Source organism: Callithrix jacchus, chromosome 3, assembly GCF_049354715.1.
Source record: "Callithrix jacchus isolate 240 chromosome 3, calJac240_pri, whole genome shotgun sequence".
Taxonomy (NCBI): Eukaryota; Metazoa; Chordata; class Mammalia; order Primates; family Cebidae; genus Callithrix; species Callithrix jacchus.
This window is the reverse complement of record NC_133504.1, coordinates 29,809,570-29,827,089: the sequence shown is the minus strand read 5'-3', so window position 1 is coordinate 29,827,089 and position 17,520 is coordinate 29,809,570. Positions and strand designations below refer to the sequence as shown.

The following is a 17,520-nucleotide window of genomic DNA, read 5'->3' as shown; positions in this document are numbered from 1 at the left end:
AGCCTCCCTCTTGGCTGCCTTCATGGACTGGCATTGAGTGTCTGTGGCTTTTTTAGGCACACAGTGCAAGCTGTCAGTGGATCTCCCGTGCTGGGGTCTGGAGGATGGTGGCCGTTTTCTCACAGCTCTCCTAGTCAGTGTCCCAGTAGGGAATTTGTGTAGGAGCTCTAACCCCACATTTCCCTTCTACACTGCCATAGCAGAGGTTCTCCATGAGGACCCTGCCCCTGCAGCAAACTTCTGCCTGGGCACCCAGGCGTTGTCATACGTCTTCTGAAATCCAGGTGGAGGTTCCCAAACCTCAATTCTTGACTTCTGTGCACTGGCAGGCTCAACACCATGTAGAAACTTCCAAGGCTTGAGGCTTGCACCCTCAGAAGCCATGGCCCGAGCTCTGTGTTGGCCTCTTTCAGCCACAGCTGGAGTGGCTGGGATGCAGGCACCAAGTCCCTAGGCTGCACACAGCATGGGGATACTGGGCCTAGCCCACAAAACCACTTTTTCTTAGTAGGCCTCTGGGCCTGTGATGGAAGGGGCTGCTGCAAAGATCTCTGACGTGCCCTGGAGACATTTTCCCCATTGTCTGGGTGATTAACATTGTGCTCCTTGTTACTTATGCAAATTTCTGCAGCCAGCTTAAATTTCTCCTCAGAAAATGGGATTTCCTTTTCTATGGCATTGTCAGGCTGCAAATTTTTCAAACTTTAATGCTCTTTTCCCATTTGAAACTGAATGCCTTTAACAGCACCCAAGTCACTTCTTGAATACTTTGCTGCTTAGAAATTTCTTTCACCAGATACCCTAAATCATCTTTCTCAAGTTCAAAGTTCCACAAATCTCTAGGTCAGGGGCAAAATGCTGCAAGTCTCTTTGCTGAAACATAGCAACAGTCACCTTTGCTCCAGTTCCCAACAAGTTCTTCATCTCCATATGACACCACTTCAGCCTGGATTTCATTGTCCATATCATTATCAGCATTTTTGTCAAAGCCATTTAACAAGTCTCTAGGGAGTTCCAGACTTTCCCACATTTTTCTGTCTTCTTCTGAGCCTTCTAAACTGGTCTACCCTCTGCCTGTTACCCAGTTCCAAAGTGGCTTGCATGTTTCTGGGTATCTTTTCAGCAGCATCCCACTCTACTGCTACCAATGAATTTATTAGTTCATTTTCATGCTGCTGATAAAGACATACCCAAGACTGGGTAATTTACAAAAGAAAGAGGTTTATTGGACTTACAGTTCCACATGGCTGGGGAGGCCTCACAATCATGGTGGAAGACAAGGAAAAGCAAGTCACATCTTACATGGATGGCAGCAGGCAAAGAGAGCTTGTGCAAGGAAACTCCCATTTTTAAAACCATCAGATCTTGTGAGATTCATTTACTATCATGAGAACAGCATGGGAAAGACCTGCCCCATAATTCAGTCATCTTCCACTGGGCCCCTCCCACAACACATGGGAATTATGGGAGCTACAAGATGAGATTTGGCTGGGGACACAGAGCCAAACCTTATCAGTGTTCAAAGATGGTATGCTGTCTTGCCATTTCTGGATGTGTGCAAAACGTAGCCAGATAACCATTTATTGTGAAAATTTTTGAGGTTACACTTACATATTATAAAAGCTGTGTCAGGTGACCTTTCAGATCCTTTATACCATTAAATCTTATGATTTTTATGTCATTACTGAAAAAGAATTAACAGGGTTTATGAAACAATTCACATTAGGGATTAAAAAAGAGTGGGATGACGAAGGAAGGGGTCATATAGATATATTCTGTATCTATTTAATGGATGTAGAATTTTATATTTGCAAGATGAAAATGTTAGATCTTTTTCATAACAGTGTGAATATACCTTTTTTTTTTTTTGAGATGGAGTTTCACTCTTGTTGCCTAGGCTGGAGTGCAGTGGTGCAGTCTTGGCTCACTGCAACCTCTGCCTCTCAGGTTCAAGTAATCCTCCTACCTCAGCCTCCCGAGTGGCTGGAATTACAGGCATGCACCACCACGCCTGGCTAATTTGTTGTATTTTTAGTAGAGATGGGGTTTCATCATGTTGGCCAGGCTGATCTCAAACTCCCAAACTCAGGTGATCCACCCACCTCAGCCTCCTAAAGTGCTGGGATTACAGGCGTGAGCCACCTACCCCTCAGTGTAAATATACTTAATACTATTAAACTGTATGCTTAAAAATGGTTAAGGTGGTGAATTTTACTGGTTTTACCACATAATAAAAGAGAGGGAGGGAGGCAAGAATGACTGTGGCCAAGACTTCATTCAGTTTTGGAATCAGAGTAGAGCCATTAAGACATAAAGGGAACATGGGAGCAGGTGTTTCGAGGAAGGCACTGAAACTGAAATGTAGGTATAGCTTCATCTTGTTTGCTTGAGGAAGAGCCAGAAGTGACATGCAATATCAATTTAAATGTTCTCAGATTGGGCAAGATGTTTAACAATAGCCACAGTCAACTAGGCCAGAGGAAGAACTTGATTTATTTTGAGAAGAATATCAACACACATAGTCAGAGAATCTTTATCAAGTTTTAGGCCAAAGAGTGAAGCAAAGCATCAGTGTAAAAATGTACAATGATGAAAAGTCAGACCATAGAGCTCAAAGCAGGCCAAGGTACGTGGCCCAAGGTAGTAATTAATGTGAGGGTTTTTAGAGAACTGCTAGTGTGTGATACTGGTTTCATGGTGTATGGGTGGCTCTGACTTGTTTAAAAGAGCCATGATGATTAGATCATATTCATGTAGAGACTAACCATTAGAAATTCAAACATTGGGGTTTCAGGGAGAGATTGGATCTGGGAGGAACAATATTAGGGTAATAAAGATAACTGGGGATTGTAATGTAGGTGAGATAGTTAAAACAGAACTAGTGGAGAATCAAAAGGGGGCTTAAGGCAGGCAGGACTGTAGGTAATACCTAGTTTTAGGGAGATGAAGGAGGCAGATTGAATGATCAGAAAGGTAGAAAAATATGTAGAATCCTAACCAGTAGAGAGGGTCATTAAGGTTAAAATCAGCAGAGAGATTGAGAAGGACTAATGCCAAGAAAAAGACTTCTGAAGAACTACTTCAAGGTAAAATTGAGCCAGAGGCTATGTCATAATATAAAGATGTGAGCATGCATCAGCACGCAGAGGCTTCAGTATTCAAATCTGTTCTTGGGAAGTCTGGTGTGAGGCTGACAAGGTAGGACAGTGGCAAAGGTAGCAATGGTAAACCAGTGATCTTTCTTTTTTAGGATAGCATATATTTGTTCACTGAAGTAAAGATAATGACATGCATTGACTGTCTATAGCAACACTTTCTCACTCGGGAAGGAAAGTACTTGGGTCTAGTTGCTTGTTTTGTTTTTGTTTTTTAATTTACATCACCAGTGTTTTCACATGATTATAAACTTTTAATAAAATTTGTGATAAAAAACATATAACAGGCCGGGCGCGGTGGCTCAAGCCTGTAATCCCAGCACTTTGGGAGGCCGAGGCGGGTGGATCACGAGGTCAAAAGATCGAGACCATCTTGGTCAACCTGGTGAAACCCCGTCTCTACTAAAAATACAAAAAAAATTAGCTGGGCATGGTGGCGCGTGCCTGTAATCCCAGCTACTCAGGAGGCTGAGGCAGGAGAATTGCCTGAACCCAGGAGGCGGAGGTTGCAGTGAGCCGAGATCGTGCCATTGCACTCCAGCCTGGGTAACAAGAGCAAAACTCTGTCTAAAAAAAAAAAAAAAAAAAAACATATAACATGAAATTTATCAACTTAACCATTTTAAGTGTTCTATTCAGTAATGTTATGTGTAAGTATTTGCTTTGTTGTGAAACAGATCATCTTCATTTTGCAAAACTGAAACCCTGCACCTTTTAAGCAACTCTTTTCCATTTTCTGCTAGTCCCTGGCAAGTGTTGTTCTACTTCCTGTTTCTATAAATTTGGCTCCTCTAGATACCTCATATTAGTAGAATAATACAGTATTTTTTATTTTTGTGACTGGCTCGCTACACTTAGCATAATGCTCTCAAGCTTCATCCATGTTGTATAATGTGACAGGATTTCCTTCCCTTTTAAGGAATGGTATGTATATCGTATGTATATATCAATTTCATTTATCCATTCATTCATCAGTGGATACCTGCTTCTGCCTTTTGGCTATTGTGAGTCATGCTTCTGTGAACATGGGTGTGTAAATATGTCTTCAAGACCCTGCTTTTCATTCTTTTGGATGTATACCCAGAAGTGGGATTGCTGAATCATACAGTAGTTCTACTTTTAATTTTTTGAGTAACCTCCAGGCTGTTTTTCATAATAGTTGCATTATTTTATAATCGTACCAACGGTGCCCGAGGTTTCTAGTTTCTTCACGTCTTTGCCAACAATTATTGTTTTCTGGTTTGTTTTGTAGTAGCGACCCTAATGGGTGTGAGGTAATATCTCATTGTGGTTTTGTATTTTCTCTGATGATTAGTGTTGAACATTTATTCATATGCTTGTTGGCAATTTGTATATATTTGGAGAAATGTCTATTCCAGTCCTTTGCTCATTTTAAATTGGGTTATTTGATTTTTGTTGTTGAGTTGAAGATATTTTTATATTCTGGATATTCACTCTTTGTCAGATACCCAATTTGCAAATATTTTCTTTTCTTCTATAGGCTGCCTTTTCATTTTGTTTACTGTGATGCACTAAACTTTTAACTTTGATTAGGTGCATTTGTCTGTTTTTGCTTTTGTTGCATGAGCTTTTGGTGTCATTTCCAAGAAGTCATTGACAAATCCAGTTTCATGAAGTATCCCCCCTGTGTTTACTTCTAGGAATTTTATAGTTTCGAGTCTTATATTTAGATCCTTAGTTCATTTTGAATTAATTTTTGTGAATGGTGTATATGATCCACCTTCATTCTTTTCCATGTGGATATCTAGTTTTCCCAGCACCATTTCTTGAAAAGACTGTTCTTTTCCCATTTAGTGGTCCTGGCACTCTTGTCAAAGATCATTTTACCATATACATGAGGACTTCAAAGTATTTGAAAGGTATACATTGAGAGAGTCTTTCTTTCACCTTTGTTCCTCATTTATCTCCTCCATAAAGATAATCACTGTTACTAGTTTCGCAGTTTTGTTTTGTTTTCTTGCATGGAAAGATTAAGTAATCCATTTACATGGTTGATGTAACAGACTATCCACTGAAAAAATGTATTCCCACATCTGTCCTACTTCCTTTTTAAGCTGAGACTATTTCCTAAAGCTTTTTTTTATATTATGAGCCTCCTTGTTCATTTTTACAAATGCAGAATATTCCATTGTATGGAATATTCTTTATATGTCTACTGATGAACTCTTTTTTATAATTATTAAAAGCAGTGCTACAGTGAATAACTCAGAGTGTGTCATTTCATGAGTGGTCAAGTATATTTGTAGGATGAGATTTCAAAATTGCTCTCTGTTGAGCATGTGCTAATTTATACTCCCACCAGCAGTATGAAATAGCATACTGTTTCATAATAGGGTTGTTGCTTTTTTTTTTTTTTTTTTTTTTTTAACTTTGATCTTAGTGGTTTTGTGGCTTGAGGCCATAGAAGAAATGTTCATGTTATATTATTTTTCTTAGTACTAGTGGTAATACAAGAGCATTAAATGTCATGGACTAAGCACCAGAGAGACTAATAGTGATTTGCATCAAGAACATGTAAAATAACAGGTGAGCTGCACTAGCCTTTTTGCCTTTCTTCCTATAGAATTTTTTCATGCATGCCTTAGAGTGACTTTGTCAGTCATCTAGTCCTTCCTGACTGCATGAAGTGTTGGGTCCTTAGGAAGTGTGTTAAGTAACAATCTCATTAAATTGCCTATCAGTTAATGCTGTAGAACACTTGAAGAAATAAACCGTTAATATAAATAGAAGAAAGGCAGGCCTTAAAATAAACTAATTTACTCCAGATGTTGCCAAATAGTGCCCTTCATATTTAATAATGCTCCCTATCTATTAACCACATCCTTTCCAAAGAAAGCTCATAAGAGTGTAAACATTAGATAACAATACTGAAAGATTTTTTTAAGGAGGAGGGATTGTTCCAATAGAAAATAGAAAGTATTTGAGAATTGGAAATCTTTAAAAGCATGTATATGTTCACAATGAAAGTTACTTTTAATTTGAACATTTCCTCTTTACTTTACCTTAAGGCTATTTTTTTGATTGTTTCTTTCTTCCTTTTTTTTTTTTTTCTGGTAATTGCTGAGGGGGTAGTATTGATTTGAGTGACAGCTATGTTATGGTTTTGCCAATACAGTAAATTGTTGACTATTTCTCTTGCCCACTCAACCTTCTTTGATATACGTGGAATGAATACACAATGAATTTAGATCCCAGACTTGATTTGGATAGAGTTTACTAATGCCCTTCTACATTTATGTAAGTGCTGACTTTCAAAAATCACCAAGTTGGTTTTTTAGCAAGTTCATTTTTTCTGATCAGTGAAGCAGACTAAGAGAACATGTAGTCACAGTATGGGAAAAGTTACGTTCTCTCAGTTATGTTTGTTACCACTGGAGAGTTCATTCCCCTCATGAAAAGCATAAGGAAGCCAGCAATCTCCTGCCTTGATTCAGATTTAAAATGTACAGAAGAAGCTTAACTCAAAATCACAGTAGATGTAAGTTTGGAGGTGAAAATATTTTTTTAATGGGTAGAAAAAGGTTTATGTTAGCTTCTTTTTTGTTCAGTGGCTACTGTGTTTTCTGTTTGAATTTCCAAGTTGGTATACATAAATATTTTTAAATTTATATGCTGTTTGCCAGCTTTTCATTAAAATGAATTAATTTTTCAATATTTTAGAACTCTTTTGTTTTTTTTTTTTGAGACAGGATCTCACTCTTGTTCAGGCAGGAAGTATAGTGACACAGCCGTGGCTCACTGCAGACTTAACCTCCGGGGCACAGGTGATCCTTTTACCTCAGTCACCCAAGTAGCTGGGACTGTAGACACGCACCACCATGCTCAGCTAATTTTTTGTAGAGACGGTGTTTTGCTATGTTGCCCAGGCTGGTTGTGAACTCTTGGACTCAAGTGATCTACACCCCTCAGCCTTCCAAGCTGCTGGGTTTGTATACGTGAGCCATTGCACCTGGCTACTTTGGAACTCTATATAAAGAATCTTTTTTTTCTTTTAAATACGTTCAGTCTTTAAAAAACAAATTCAACTATTGAAAAAGTTTTTCCTTTTTTCCTAGTGTATAAAGAAAACTTTCTTGGTGTATACTTTTTTTTTATATATAAAGTTCTGGTAAAGTCAGGATTTAGCAGGATTATATTTTAGATATAGAAAGTACTTTTGCAATTAATCATGATGGCTTTTTAATATCTATAATCCAGCTTGGAGCAGTAGTTCATGCCTGTAATCCCAGCACTTTGAGAGGCTGAGCCTGGCAGTTAACCTGAGGTCAAGAGTTCAAGACCAGCCTGGCCAACATTGTGAAACCTCGTCTCTATTAAAAATAAAAAAATTAGCCGGGTGAGGTGGCAGGCCCCTGTAATCCCAGCTACTCGGAAGGATGAGTCAGGAGAATTGCTTGAACCCAGAGGGTGGAGTTTGTTATGAGCCTAGATTGCACCACTGCACTCCAACTTGGCTGACAGAGTGAGAGAGTGTCTCAAAAAAAAAAAAAAATCTGTAATCCTAAATTCTATAAAACATTCTTTCATACTAGGTTTTGAAGTACCATTGTGCTATAAGGGTATCTCTTCAAAGTGGATATTTAAGTTTAATGTTTAGTTTGCATATTTAAAAAATACCAACATGGCTTTTTTTTCTAGTTTGACTTTTATCAACTACAAATTCAATCACAAGTTTGTCATTCATATTATTCTTTGTTAATGCATACTTTTTTAGCTACTAGACTTTATTTTTAAAGGAGTTTTAGATTACAGAAGTATAGTTCTGTGTACCCCCTTACTCTTGTCTGCCTCACCCACAGTTTCCCATGTTGGCGTCTTACCTTACTTAGTATGGCATGTTTGTTACAATTGATGAGCTAATACTGATATATTACTATTAACTAGAATCTGTCCTTTATAGTAAGGTTTACTCTTTGTGTTGTATATACTATAGGTTTTGACAAATATATGATGTCATTTATCCACCATTATATAATAGTTTCATTGCCCCAAAACATGCCTGTTCATCTCTCCCTTTCTTTCTGCAGCAGACCCCTGATAACACTAGTCTTTTTACTGTTTGCATAATTTTGCCTTTTTCAGACGTCATATAGTTGGAATCGTATAGATGTCGTCTTTTCAGATTGACTTCATTTAGCAATGTGCATTTAAGGTTTTTCCACATATTTTCATGATTTAACAATTCATTTCTTTTAATCACAGAATACTATTCCATTGTATGTTTGTACCACAGTTTATCAGTTCACCAGTTGAAGGACATCTTGGTTGCCTCAAGGTTTTAGCAATTATAAATAAAGCTGCTTGAGCTTAAAACCTAGGTGATAGGTTGATAGGTGCAGCAAACCACCTTGGCACACGTTTTCCTGTGCAACAAACCTGCACATGTATCCTGGAACTTAAAAAAAAAGTTGGAAAAATACAAAAATAGAAATAAAAAATAAAGCTGCTATAAATATTTGTGTGCAGGTTTTTGTGTGGCCATAGGTTTTCAGTTTATTTCAGTAAATACCAAGGTTGCTGAATTTTATAGTAAGACTGTATTTGATTTTGGAAGAAACTGCCAAACTGATTTCCCACCAGCAGTGAACGAGAGTTCCTGCCATTCCACATTCTTGTCAGCATTGATGTTGTCAGTGTTTTGGAATTCAGCTTTTCCAATAGATATGTAAATGGTGTCTCATTGATGTTTTAGTATGCAGTTCTCTAATGACATATAATATTGAGCATCTTTCCCTATATTTATTTGCCATCTATACATGTCTTCTTTGGTGAAGTATCCATTGAGATCTTTTTGCTCATTATTTAGTTGATTTGTTTATTTTCTTACTGTTGAGCTTTAAGTGTTCTTTTTATATTTTAGATAACAGTCCTTTATCAGATGTGTTTTGCAAAGATTTTCCCCCAATCTGTGGCTTTATTTTTTAAGAGTGTCCTTTGCAAAGCAGAAGTTATTAATTTTAATGAAATCCAACTTATCCATTTTATTTTTCATGGATAATACTTTTAATGTTGTATCTAAAAAGTCATCACCATACCCAAGGTTAGTTAAATTTTCTCCTGTGTTATCTTCTAGATGCTAAGTTTTGTGTTTTACATTTAAGTCTCTGATCCATTTTGAGTTAATTTTTGTGAGCAATGTAGTCTGTGTAGATTTTTTTTGCATATGGATGTTCAGTTGTCGCAACATCATTTGTTGAAAAGACTGTTCTTTCTCTATTGAATTGCCTTGGCTTCTTTGTCAGAGATCAGTTGACTGTGCTTTTGTGGGGTCTATTGCTGGGCTCTCTATTCTGTTTCATTGATCTACATTTATCCCTTGGTATGTACATCCATGGGGTATTGGTTCTAAGAACTCCAACAGGTACCAAAATCCACAGGTTCTCCAGTCCCTTATATAAAATGGTATAGTATTTGCATACAACCTACACACAACCTCCCATATACTTTATTTTTATTTTACTTTAGGTTCTGGGGTACATGTGCAGATCATGCAGGATTGTTGCATAGGTATATACATGGCAAGGTGGTTTGCTGCCTTCCTCCCCCATCACCTGTATCTGGTATTTCTCCCCACGTTATCTCTCCCACCCTCCCTACCCCCTGCTGTCCCTCCCCTTGTCGCCCCCTCAACTGACCGCAGTGTGTGATGCTCCCTTCCCTGTGTCCACGTGTTCTAATTGTTCAACACCTGCCTATGAGTGATACCATGTGGTGTTTGATTTTCTGTTCTGGTCTCAGTTTGTTGAGAATGATGGTTTCCAGATTCATCCATGTCCTTATGAAGGACATGAACTCATTGTTTTTTATGGCTACATAGTATTTCATGGTGTATATGTGCCACATTTTCTTTATCCAGTCTATTGTTGATGGACATTTGGGTTGGTTCCAGGTCTTTGCTATTGTAAACAGTGCTGCAGTGTGCACGTGTCTTTATAATAGAACAATTTATGATTCATTGGGTATATACCCATTAATGGGATTGCTGGGTCAAATGGTATTTCTATTTCTAGGTCCTGGAGGAATCTACACACTGTCTTCCACAATGGTTGCACTAATTTGCATTCCTACCTATTTCTTCACAACCTCTCCAGCATCTGTTGTCTCCAGATTTTTTAATGATTGCCATTCTTACTGGTGTGAGATGGTATCTCAATGTGGTTTTGATTTGTGTTCCTCTAATGACCAGTGATGATGAGCATTTTTTTCATGTTTGTTGGCCTCATAGATGTCTTCTTTTGTAAAGTGTCTGTTCATATCCTTTGCCCACTTTTGAATGGGCTCTTTTTTTGTTTTTTTTTTTTCATGTAAATCTGTTTTAGTTCCTTGTAGATTCTGGATATTAGCCCTTTGTCAGATGGGTAGATTGCAAAAATTTTTTCCCATTCTGTTGGTTGCCGGTTCACTCTAATGATTGTTTCCTTTGCTGTACAGAAGCTCTGGAGTTTAATTAGATCCCATTTGTCTATTTTAGCTTTTGTTGCCATTGCTTTTGGTGTTTTAGCCATGAAGTCCTTGCCTATGCCTATATCCTGAATGGTTTTGCCTAGGTTTTCTTATAGGATTTTTATGGTGTTAGGTCTTATTTAGATCTTTAACCCATCTGGAGTTAATCTTAGTGTAAGGTGTCAGGAAGGGGTCCAGTTTCTGCTTTCTGCACATGGCTAGCCAGTTTTCCAATACCATTTATTAAACAGGGAATCCTTTCCCCATTGCTTGATTTTGTCAGGTTTGTCAAAGATCAGATGATTGTAGATGCGTGGTGTTGCTTCTGAGGCCTCTGTTCTGTTCCATTGGTCTATGTCTCTGTTTTGGTACCAGTAACATGCTGTTTTGATTACTGTGGCCTTGTAGTATAGTTTGAAGTCAGGCAGCATGATGCCTCCAGCTTTGTTATTTTTGCTTAAGATTGTTTTGGCTATACGGGCTCTCTTTCGGTTCCATATGAAGTTTGAAATGGTTTATTCCAGTTCTGTGAAAAAGGTCATTGGTAGCTTGATGGGGATAGCATTGAATCTATAAATTACTTTGGGCAATATGGCCATTTTCACAATGTTGAGTCTTCCCAACCATGAGCATGGAATGTTTTTCCATCTGTTTGTGTCCTCTCTTATTTCATTGAGCAGGGTTTGTAGTTATCCTTGAAGAGGTCCTTTACATGCTTTGTTAGTTGTATTCCTAGGTATTTTATTCTCTTTGTAGCAATTGTGAATGGGAGTTCACTTTTGATTTGGCTCTCTGTTACTGTTGTATAGGAATGCTTTGATTTCTGCACATTGATTTTGTATCCTGAGACTTTGCTGAATTTGCTTATCAGTTTCAGGAGATTTTGGGCTGAGACGATGGGGTCTTCTAAATATTACAATCATGTCACCTGCAAATATAGACAATTTGGCTTCCTCTTTTCTAATTGAATACCCTTTATTTCTTTTTCTTGCCTGATTGCTCTGTCCAGAACTTCCAATACTATATTGAATAGGAGTGGTGAGAGAGGACATCCTTGTCTAGTGCCAGAATTCAAAGGGAATGCTTCCAGTTTTTGCCTGTTCAGTATAATATTGGCTGTGGGTTTGTCATAAATAGCTTTTATTATTTTGTGATGTGTTCCATCGATACCTAGTTTATTAAGGGTTTTTAGCATAAAGGGCTGTTGAATTTTGTCAAAGACCTTCTCTGCATCTATTGAGATAATCATATGGTTTTTGTTTTTGGTTCTGTTTATGTGATGGATTATGTGTATAGACTTGTGTATGTTGAACAGCCTTGCATCCCAAGGATGAAGCCTACTTGGTCATGATGAATAAGCTTTTTGATTTGCTGTTGCATTCTGTTTGCCAGTATATTATTGAAGATTTTCGCCTCAATGTTCATCACGGATATTGGCCTAAAGTTTTCTTTTTCAGTTGTCTGTCTCCCCAGTTTTGGTATTAGGATGATGTTGGTCTCATAAAATGATTTGGGAAGGATTCCCTCTTTTTGTGTTGTTTGGAGTAGTTTCAGAAGGAATGGTACCAGCTCCTCTTTGTACGTCTGGTAGAATTCGGCTGTAAACCTGTCTGGACCTGGGCGTTTTTTAGTTGGTAGGCTTTTAATTGCTACCTCCACTTCAGCCCTTGTTACTGGTCTATTCCAGGTTTCAACTTCTTCCTGGTTTAGTCTTAGGAGAGTGCAAGTGTCCAGGAATTTATCCATTTCTTCCAGATTTATTGGTTTGTGTGCATATAGTTGTTTGTAGTAATCTCTGATGGTAGTTTGTATTTCTGTGGAATCGGTGGTGATGTCTCCTTTATCGTTTTTTATTGCATCTATTTGATTCTTCTCTCTTTTCTTTTTTATTAGTCTGGCTTGCAGTCTATCTATTTTGTTGATCTTTTCAAAAAACCAGCTTCTTGATTTGTTGATTTTTTTGAAGGTCTTTTTTTGTGTCTCTATCTCCTTCAGTTCTGCTCTGATCTTAGTTATTTCTTGTCTTCTGCTATCTTTTGAATTTTTTTGATCTTGCTCCTCTAGCTCCTTCAATTTTGATGATAGGGTGTTGATTTTAGACCTTTCCTTGCTCCTCACGTGGGCATTTATTGCTGTGAATTTCCCTCTAGATACTGCTTTAAATGTGTCCCAGAGATTCTGGTATGTTGTGTCTTTGTTCTCGTTGGTTTCGAAGATCATTATTTCTGCCTTCATTTCATTGTTTATCCAGTCGACATTCAGGAATCAGTTGTTCATTTTCCATGAAGTTGTGCGGTTTTGAGTTTGTTTCTTAATCCTGAGTTCTAATTTAATTGCACTGTGGTCTGAGAGACTCTTTGTTATGATTTCCGTTCTTTTGCATTTGCTGAGGAATGATTTACTTCCAATTGTGTGGTCGATTTTAGAGTAAGTGTAATGTGGTGCTGAGAAGAATGTATATTCTATGGATTTGGGGTTAAGAGTTCTGTAAATGTCTGTTAAGTTTGCTTGGTCCAGCTCTGCATTCAAGTCCTGGATTTTCTTGTTGATTTCTGTCTCATTGATCTGTCCAATATTGACAGAGGAATGTTAAAGTTTCCGACTGTTATTGTTTGGGAGTTTAAGTCTCTGGTAGGTCATTAAGGACTTGCTTTATGTATCTCAGTGCTCCTGCATTGGGTGCATATATATTTAGGATAGTTAGTTCTTGTTGCATTGATCCTTTTATCATTATGTAATATCCTTCTTTGTCCCTTTTGATCTTTGTTGGCTTAAAGTCCATTTTATCGGAGACTAGGATTGCCACCCCTGCTTTTTTCTGCTCTTCATTTACTTGGTAAATCTTCCATCCCTTTATTTTGAGTCTATTTGTGTCTTTGCACGTGAGATGGGTCTCCTGAATATGGCACACTGATGGTTCTTGGCTTTTTATCCAATTTGCCAGTCTGTGTCTTTTGATTGGGGCATTTAGCCCATTTACATTTAATGTTAATATTGTTATGTGTCAGTTTTATCCTGCCATTTTATTACTGGTTGGTTGTTTTGCCCTTTGGTTGGCATAATATCTTCATTGCATCTTTGGTCTTTACCATTTGGTTCTTTTTTGCAGTGGCTGGTACTGGTTTTTCCTTTCTGTGTTTAGCGTTTTCCTCAGGAGCTCTTGTAGGGCAGGTCTGGTAATGACAGAATCTCTCAGCAATTGCTTATCCGTAAAGGATTTAATTCTCCATCACTTATGAAGCTTAGTTTGGCTGGATGTGAAATTCTGGGTAAGAGATAAGCCCTTACCCAGTTGCCCAGGCTGGAGTGCAGTAGTGTGATCCTAGCTCACTGCAGCCTCAAACTCCTCTGCTCAGGCAATCTTCCTGCTTCAGCCTCCCAAGTAGCGGGGACTACAGATGTGCACTACTGTGCCTGGCTAATTTTTAAATTTTTTGTAGAGACAGGATCTCTTTTTGTTGCCCAGGCTAGTTTTGAACTCTTGGCTTCAAGCAATTCTCCTACCCCAGCCTCTCAACATGCTGGGATTACAGGTGTGATCCACTATGCTCGGCTTCTTATATACTTTAAATAGATTATTTATTTTACCTAATAGTATATGCACTATGTAAATAGTTGTTTTGTTATTGTATTTTTTTTCAAAGCTTTTTTATTTGAGGTTGGTTGAACCTGCAGATATAGAACTTGTGGATATGGAGGTCCAACTGTATTTGTCATTTTCATCTTCAATTTCATATTTATTTCAGTGAAATACCTTGCTTGGTCAAGTCTGAGCTTCAAACAATTGTGTGGCAAGAATTTTTGAGTTTTAAAAAATTTTGTAAATACAAACATTTTAGAGCTCCTTATTATTTTTATAGTTATCTTGTGGCGAACATTTTTTTTTTTGGAGACAGAATCTTACTCTGTTGCCCGTGCTGGGGTGCAGTGGCATGATCTCAGCTCACTGCAACATCTGCCTCCCAGGTTCAAGCAGTCCTCCTGCCTCAGCCTCCAAAGTAGCTGGAAGTACAGGTGTGCACCACCATGCCAAGCTACCTTTGTATTTTTAGTAGAGATGGGGTTTCGCCATATTGGCCAGATCTCAGACTCCTGACCTCAGGTGATCCAGCCACCTTGGCCTCCCAAATGCTGGGATTACAGGTGTGAGCCACCATGCCTGGCCAACCTTTTATAAATGGAATAGTTTTTCATGACATTTATGAAAACACAGATTTTATTTTTCAAATTTTGTTGAAGGAAGCCAACCATTCCTTTTTGTGGTATGTTGAAATACATATTTGAAATGGATCTTTATTTCACCTTATAAAATCCCTTTATAAACCCTTTTTTAAGTTAAATTTAATTTTTTTATTATACTTTAAGTTTTGGGCTACATGTGCAGAACATGCAGGTTCGTTACATAGGTAGGTATACACATACTGTGGTGGTTTGCCGCATTCATCACCCTGTCATCTACATTAGGTATTTCTCCTAATGCTATTCATCCTCTAGCCCCCCACCCCCTGACAGGCCCCAGTGTGTGATGTTCCCCTCCCTGTGTACATGTGTTCTCATTGTTCAATACCCACTTATGAGTGAAAACATGCGTAAACCCTTTTTTAAATAACGGTTTTATAAGGTGAAACAAATATGGTTCATTGTGATGACCTAGAAATTAACCTAGATTTTCTAGCAAAATATTACTTTAGAATTTAGAATATTAACCTACAGCTGATTTATTGAATCCTTACTCTCTACAGACACAGTTCTAGGTTCTTTATAAACCACTAGCTTATTTAATTCTCTTAGGAATCTTACTATTTTTATTATTCTCATTTTATAGATGAGGAAACCAAGGCTTAGGGAAATTACATAACTGCCCAAGGTTGTACACGCTAGCACATGGCAGAGCTGGGATTCAACCCTGGTATGTCTGACTTTGCAGCCCAAACCACCACATTCCCTTGTGAGCTCATACTCTATGAGAGATGGATTTGAAAGAAAGGTTATTTTATAAAAGATTCGTTCTTTATAAGTTTTTCAATCATTACACTGATAGTCTTTCCACCCTTGGATAGAGATATATCAGATATTAAACTGATTAAGAACAGATACTACACTTGATCTTAGCCAAAAGGCCAAGACTTGGGAAGAGTGGTCATATTTGTGAAATCAAGGAAAAAATTTTTTAAGTATTTAAGAATTACTAATTTTACAAGTTTCTGGATATGGATTGAGACATAAAATCATATCATTTGATCCTGAAATAAACTATTTATTTAGAAAACAGAGCTATCTATATCATAAAGCAATTCTGTCTCTTTTTAAAAAAATGTTGGTCATATATTCAGATTGACCAGCATTTGAGATTTCTTTAGTTTCCAAGTAAAGCAGGGCTTTCTTCCTTACTCCTTAAGAAACCACCCTCTAGTGTTTTACATGATAGGTTGTAGGATCTGACAATATAACATCATGTTCTTTATCTGACTTCTGTAATCAAAAGGTTTTACAAATTTAGGTACTCAGAGTGTCTTACCACATAAGGAGTAGATATTTTAAGCCTAAAATACCACCATGTAAAACAAGAGTGATTCAGCTAAGTGCATGTATATTAAGGCAGCTTCCCTACTTATGCTGCTACTGTGCTGTAGTATAAACAAATCACTGAAGGTACTTCCCCAGGTATCTCTGAGTTTGTTTGGGTTTGTTTTGTTAATTCTTGCCTAGAGGTGTGCAATTCGTTTTCTCCTTAAGTTAGATTAAATTAAGAAAACCCTTTTTTAAGCAGCTTGAAACTATTATAATGGAGTGTTGATGTTAATGGATTTTCTTCTTAATTTCCAAACAGAGCATCATTTTGCAGATGTCGTCCTTAGTGAAGAATTTCTCAATCTTGGCATTGAGCAAGTGTGCAGCTTAATCTCAAGTGACAAACTTACCATTTCCTCAGAAGAGAAGGTAAGGATATTTTTCTTTTCCCAGCATGCGGTGATGTTTCCTTTTTTTTTTTTTTTTTTCTTTTTTTTTGAGATGGAGTTTCGCTCTTGTTACCCAGGCTGGACTGCAATGGCGTGATCTTGGCTCACTGCAACCTCCGCCTCCTGGGTTCAGGCAGTTCTCCTGCCTCAGCCTCCTGAGTAGCTGGGATTACAGGCACATACCACCATGCCCAGCTAATTTTTTGTATTTTTCAGTAGAGACGGGGTTTCACCATGTTGACCAGGATGGTCTCGATCTCTTGACCTCGTGATCCACCCGCCTCGGCCTCCCAAAGTTCTGGGATTACAGGCATGAGCCACCGCGCCCGGCTCATTTCCTTTTTTTTTTTTAATTTCACTTTATTTTGTATCTTTGTGATCCTGTATGTGTAGTGGCAGCCAGTGATGCCTAACTCTGAAAGTTAAGAAACTTAGCTAGTTACTTCAGGAAGGGATTCTGGAGGAAAAAAAGAAAACTCAGGACTTGTTGATTGTCTATGTAAATTATTCTGTGTCTTCACTTCATGAGAGGTTCCGTACATTTTTAGACATTAGAGTTTTGTACTTGACCTCCACAGCAAGAGCTTATGCACATTAAACTATCTGAAACAAATGCTTTTTTGGAAACCAGTTTCTTTCTACAACTTAATGTATATAGGAATTATGATATGAACACAGTATTTGTTATTAAAGTAGTTTCCCTGTCTTCTGAGTTGAAAGAGGTTACCTAGGATGACAAAGTTTTGGTAGTTCTAGACTGAACATTCTTGATTGTCACCTTTCTTTAGGTGGGTTGATGGTCGCCTTCCTTTAAGTTGGTTCCCTATGACATATCTCACTCTGCCAGTTGGTCCATCCTTCCTTCCTCCCTCCCTTTCTCCCTCTCTGTGCAGCTACTGCTTCTGATTGTAGTCTTTTGTCTCTCCACGTTTTGGGTTGCC

At 38.0% G+C, this 17,520-nt stretch overlaps 1 protein-coding gene and 1 non-coding gene across 8 annotated transcripts in view; one reads left to right on the top strand and one right to left on the bottom strand.

Moving 5' to 3' along the window:
• Positions 1 to 17,520, top strand: part of KLHL2 (kelch like family member 2) — a 122,325-nt gene that overhangs the window by 76,644 nt on the left and 28,161 nt on the right. For all 7 annotated transcript variants that reach the window (XR_013532829.1, XR_013532830.1, XR_004740540.3 and 4 more), the window contains one exon: positions 16,450 to 16,559. Coding sequence is in view for 3 of the 7 variants with exons in the window: in XM_078366315.1 (XP_078222441.1) it covers positions 16,450 to 16,559 (110 nt within the window). In the remaining 4 variants the exon portion in view is untranslated. The remainder of the gene's footprint in view (positions 1 to 16,449; positions 16,560 to 17,520) is intronic.
• LOC118152416 (U2 spliceosomal RNA) lies at positions 15,568 to 15,753 on the bottom strand. Its single transcript, XR_004741197.3, has one exon. It is a non-coding gene; the product is annotated as a U2 spliceosomal RNA (small nuclear RNA).